Source organism: Galeopterus variegatus, unplaced genomic scaffold, assembly GCF_000696425.1.
Source record: "Galeopterus variegatus unplaced genomic scaffold, G_variegatus-3.0.2 Scaffold13973, whole genome shotgun sequence".
NCBI classification, from domain to species: domain Eukaryota; kingdom Metazoa; phylum Chordata; class Mammalia; order Dermoptera; family Cynocephalidae; genus Galeopterus; species Galeopterus variegatus.
Genome location: NW_007740084.1, coordinates 21,238 through 25,415, shown reverse-complemented (window position 1 = coordinate 25,415; position 4,178 = coordinate 21,238). Strand labels below are relative to the sequence as shown.

Sequence of the window (4,178 nt, the reverse complement as noted above, 5' to 3'; positions counted from 1 at the left end):
CCAGTGGATCGAGAGAGAGAGAGCTACACCTCTTTCCTCTGTGTTTTGTTCTCTCTGGACCCCAGTGGATTGGATGGTTCCCACCCACAGTGAGGGTGGGTCGTTCACACACAGGCCACTCAGACTCTCATACTAATCTCTCCTGGAAACCCCCTCATGGACACACCTGAAAAGATTGCTTTACCAGGTTTCTCAGCATTCCTTCATCTAACCAAACTGACATCTAGAATTAACCTTCACAAATGCTATATTGATGTTTTTACTTCCAGTTTGCTAAAAGGCACAAATTTGTGGTGAGAACAAACTCAGTTATAGATGACACACACAAAAATCCAGATCTGGGGAGAATAGGGTTTCCAGAAGGTATGGGAACTGGCAAAGAGCAGGCTTTTTTGGAAGAGAGTGAGTCCAACATGAGGTAAAATTATGTCTTCACCTTTATGAATACAAACCCCAAAGCACAGGAACCCAAAGGCAAAATAAACAAATATGATAATGTCAAACTAAAGGGCTTCAGCGCAGCAAAAGAAAGAATTAACAGAGCAAAAAGACAGCCAACAGAGTGGGAGAAAATACTTGCCAAATATACATCGGACAAAGGATTGATATCCAGAATATACAAGGAACATAAACAACTTAAAATCAAAAAGCCAAATAACCCAATTAAAAAATGGGTAAAGGAGCTGAGTGGGCATTTCTCAAAGAAACACGAAAGGCCAACAGACACATGAAATATAGGAGGAAGGGACATTCAGAGCACAAAACAGCTAAGGTGACACTAACAATATCTAGCAGTATCTGGCAGGGCCCAGGCACAATGGAGGCGTTTGAGGGATTCCAGTCTTTAAGAAAAGCAAAAAGAGAGAATGGCTAGAATAAAGAAGGGCCTCAGGGTGGATGGTCTGTGTATGTTACACTGAGAGAAGACCAGTTATCCTGATGGGTACAAAATGCAGGGAATGGGTCTCTGGAACAAGATAACACTCTGAGTATGGAAAGTGTGGCTTTAGTCAGGGTAGGACTTAAGCAAGTTCCAGAGTGTTAGGCTGAAGCTCTTTAGGTTCTTCCTCCTACATTTGAAATTTATTTTAGAGGTTAAGATGATGCTGAGACTGGGAGCTAGAGTGAAGTGGCTAGAATCTGTGGGAGAAAATCATTACGGGGGGTGGGGGGGAACCAGGAGAGACCAAAGTATGAAAAGCATTTGCCTAAATAGAACTGAATGTTGCAACTGAGTATTTTCATATGTAAACACGTTGTTGTTCTTACCACGCTCCTCCCTATCCACATCACCCACCCAAACATGTAGCAGCTCTGGATTCCCTTGATGTCTGTGGGACCATAGAGAAAATGGAGACTGGTTGGCTTGCAGACACTTCGTATACGTTGTTACCCTTACATTACGTGTTAGTATTATGGAAGTAAGCTATGTGAGAGGGGACGCTTAGTTCAAGGGGAAAAACACTTGGAAACTGAAACCATATGTCTACCCTGCCACACCTTTCACCATTTCTTCTCAGATAAGCATCACCCCCACAAACACACACATACAATCACTGAAAAAATTCAGATTGCACAATAAGCCGTAGAAGCATTATTGGAAGAGATGGGAAAAATAAGTCTATTAAAGCAATAACGATCTTTACTGGTCCCACCTATGAACGTATCTCCTTCTGGGCTCTTAGCATCTTGTATCAAATGCTACCTATTCACTACCACTAGAAAAGTCCCCAGAAAGATGGTTCTAGGCGTGCTTAAAAGCTTGCCACCAAGAAAAATGATTCTACCCATGCATTTCCTCCCCCAAACCAGCTTAATCCACATATCGACTGTTAGCAACTCAGCCCTAACTTACTTTTTTTTTTTTTTGTCTTTTTGTCTTTTTTCTGTGTCTGGCAACGGATCGCAACCCTCAGTGTTGCCCCCGTACCGGACGGGGACCGGCAACGGGATCGCAACCCTCTGCGTTGCTCCCGCGCCTAGCTCAGCCAGTGAGCGGGAACCGGTCTGTATGTGGGATCCGAACCCTCGGGCGGGAGCGCTGCCGCGCTTCCCAAGTGGCGCACTATCCAGTGCGCCACCGGGCCGGCCCAGCCCTAACTTACTTTATCACGGTCACAAGAGAAGTTAGTGAGAAAAGTACTAAACAGAGGAAGAAAAACAAACGCATCCAAGCCAAGTGGGCTGACAGCAACATCTGTTCCTAATGCTCGGGCACATAAGTTATACCACACTTAATGTGGTATAAACTCGCCACAGTGCCTTTTTCATGGACCCCTCTTTAATTTTCTCCACAAAATCCATCAGGTCAAGTTAGTTTGTGATGTTTAAAATAAAAAAAATCAAGAGAAAAGAACATGCAATATGTCTTCCAGTCTTGGAATCTTGAAAAATAGGACTAGGGCTGAAAAAAACATGTAGAAAAACCAAAGAATTTAAAAGCAATCTATATTCTACAAAGATAATAATTAATGGCATACATAAGGTAATATGACATAAAACAAAAAAAGCAAATATGTTTATGACTATTCTCTTCAGTGTACAAATCAATGGTAGCTTCTGGACTCTCACTACATAAAAACATATACACGTTGAAAAATATCTCTACACACACACACACACACACACACTGAATTGTCTGTTCTGCTAGTACAAAATGAGGCCAAAGAATGTCAACTTGTTCATTACGGAAACCAAAACATACACGAGTCTCTTTTGTCCTGTGCCCTTGCCTTACCTGTTCCGTATTTTCCATCAATGTCTTCTTTCTCTAACTATTCTTCTCTTCATTTTCCCTGGCATTGCACCCAAGCATGGCATACGAAGAATAGAGCCTTAAATATTGTGTAGTATAAATAACTGCTTACATAAATAATGCATCCTCTCTTCCTCCCTTCTGTCAATATTGAAAAGGCCAAACCCATTAAATGTGGAACATTTGGTGCAACATCTTTACAGCAGAGATATTTAGCTACTGGAGATTTTGATGAAAACCTTCAAATATGGTAAGATTATTTAATCAGTATTTAGACAGATGAAGTAAGCAATTTCTTTGACAGTCTTCTTACTCTTTCTCTGAAATAATTCTAATTTTAAAATGTTTCTTTTTTCTTTGTGCTGTTTTATCAATAAAAATATGAGAATTATCTTTTAATATGTATTTCTAGATTACATATTCAAAATCCATTAAAAAATACCAATCTAGTTTTCTTTAGATGTTTCAGATCATGTTATCAATACTGATTTTTACACATGCTGTTTGATTCTAGCATTTAATGCCCTATATTTGTAGTTAAAGTCTATTCTCCGTCTACCTTTAAGGATACAATATATAACAATGCCCATGAATAACACTAAAAAATTAGATATTACTTGTTTACATTTCAGCAAGAGATTTGACATTACAGAATGACACACTGAGTCTTTGTTTGTTTTAATTTCTTCATGTAGAACTAACAAATTATTTAAAGTTTGTTGTTTTTGTTTGTATTTTTTTTTTTTTTTTAAAGATGACCGGTAAGGGGATCTTAACCCTTGACTTGGTTTTGTCAGCACCACGCTTAGCCAGTGAGCCAACCGGCCATCCCTATATAGGATCCGAACCCGTGGCCTTGGTGTTATCAGCACCGCACTCTACCGAGTGAGCCATGGGCCGGCCCATATGTTTGTATTTTTTGATGCTTTAACTAACATCTCAGCACAACTTAAAAGAAACACATCTGTTGAACAAATCAATAGAAACTATTTTGAATGAGCAAAATCACAATGTGCCAAATGACTTTCATTTTCATGTTTTACCTTGAGTTATTTCTGCATATTTAGAGTTGAATGAATTGAAATTCCTCTTCAATTGTATTTCAGGAAAATGTATTATATTAATCATTTAAAGTATACAGTCATGTTTTAGAAAGAAACTATCTTCCCTGTATCATGTTTTCTAATATGACCTTTCTTGATTCTCACTTAGAATCTGCTACTTTATAATTAAATTACTTTGATATATTTATTTGTCTTAGAATCATAATATGAAACAGCATGAAGCGATCTTAAGTTCCTCTTGCTTTAACTGCTGAATAAATTCGGTAGCATTTATTCGTCAGTTCTTACACTAGCCATGTCACACACTTTCAGAGAAATTGGGAGAGAGGCCAGTCTGAATGTTACTTTTTAAAATAAAT

The 4,178-nt window shown here is 38.8% G+C and overlaps 1 protein-coding gene across 1 annotated transcript in view; it reads left to right on the top strand.

Moving 5' to 3' along the window:
* Positions 1–413: 413 nt before the first annotated feature.
* Positions 414–4,178, top strand: part of WDR92 (WD repeat domain 92) — a 7,557-nt gene continuing 3,792 nt past the window's right edge. Inside the window, exons 1-3 of the mRNA XM_008563550.1 lie at positions 414–418; positions 562–623; positions 2,903–3,005. Of these exons, the coding sequence (XP_008561772.1) occupies positions 414–418; positions 562–623; positions 2,903–3,005 (170 nt within the window). The remainder of the gene's footprint in view (positions 419–561; positions 624–2,902; positions 3,006–4,178) is intronic.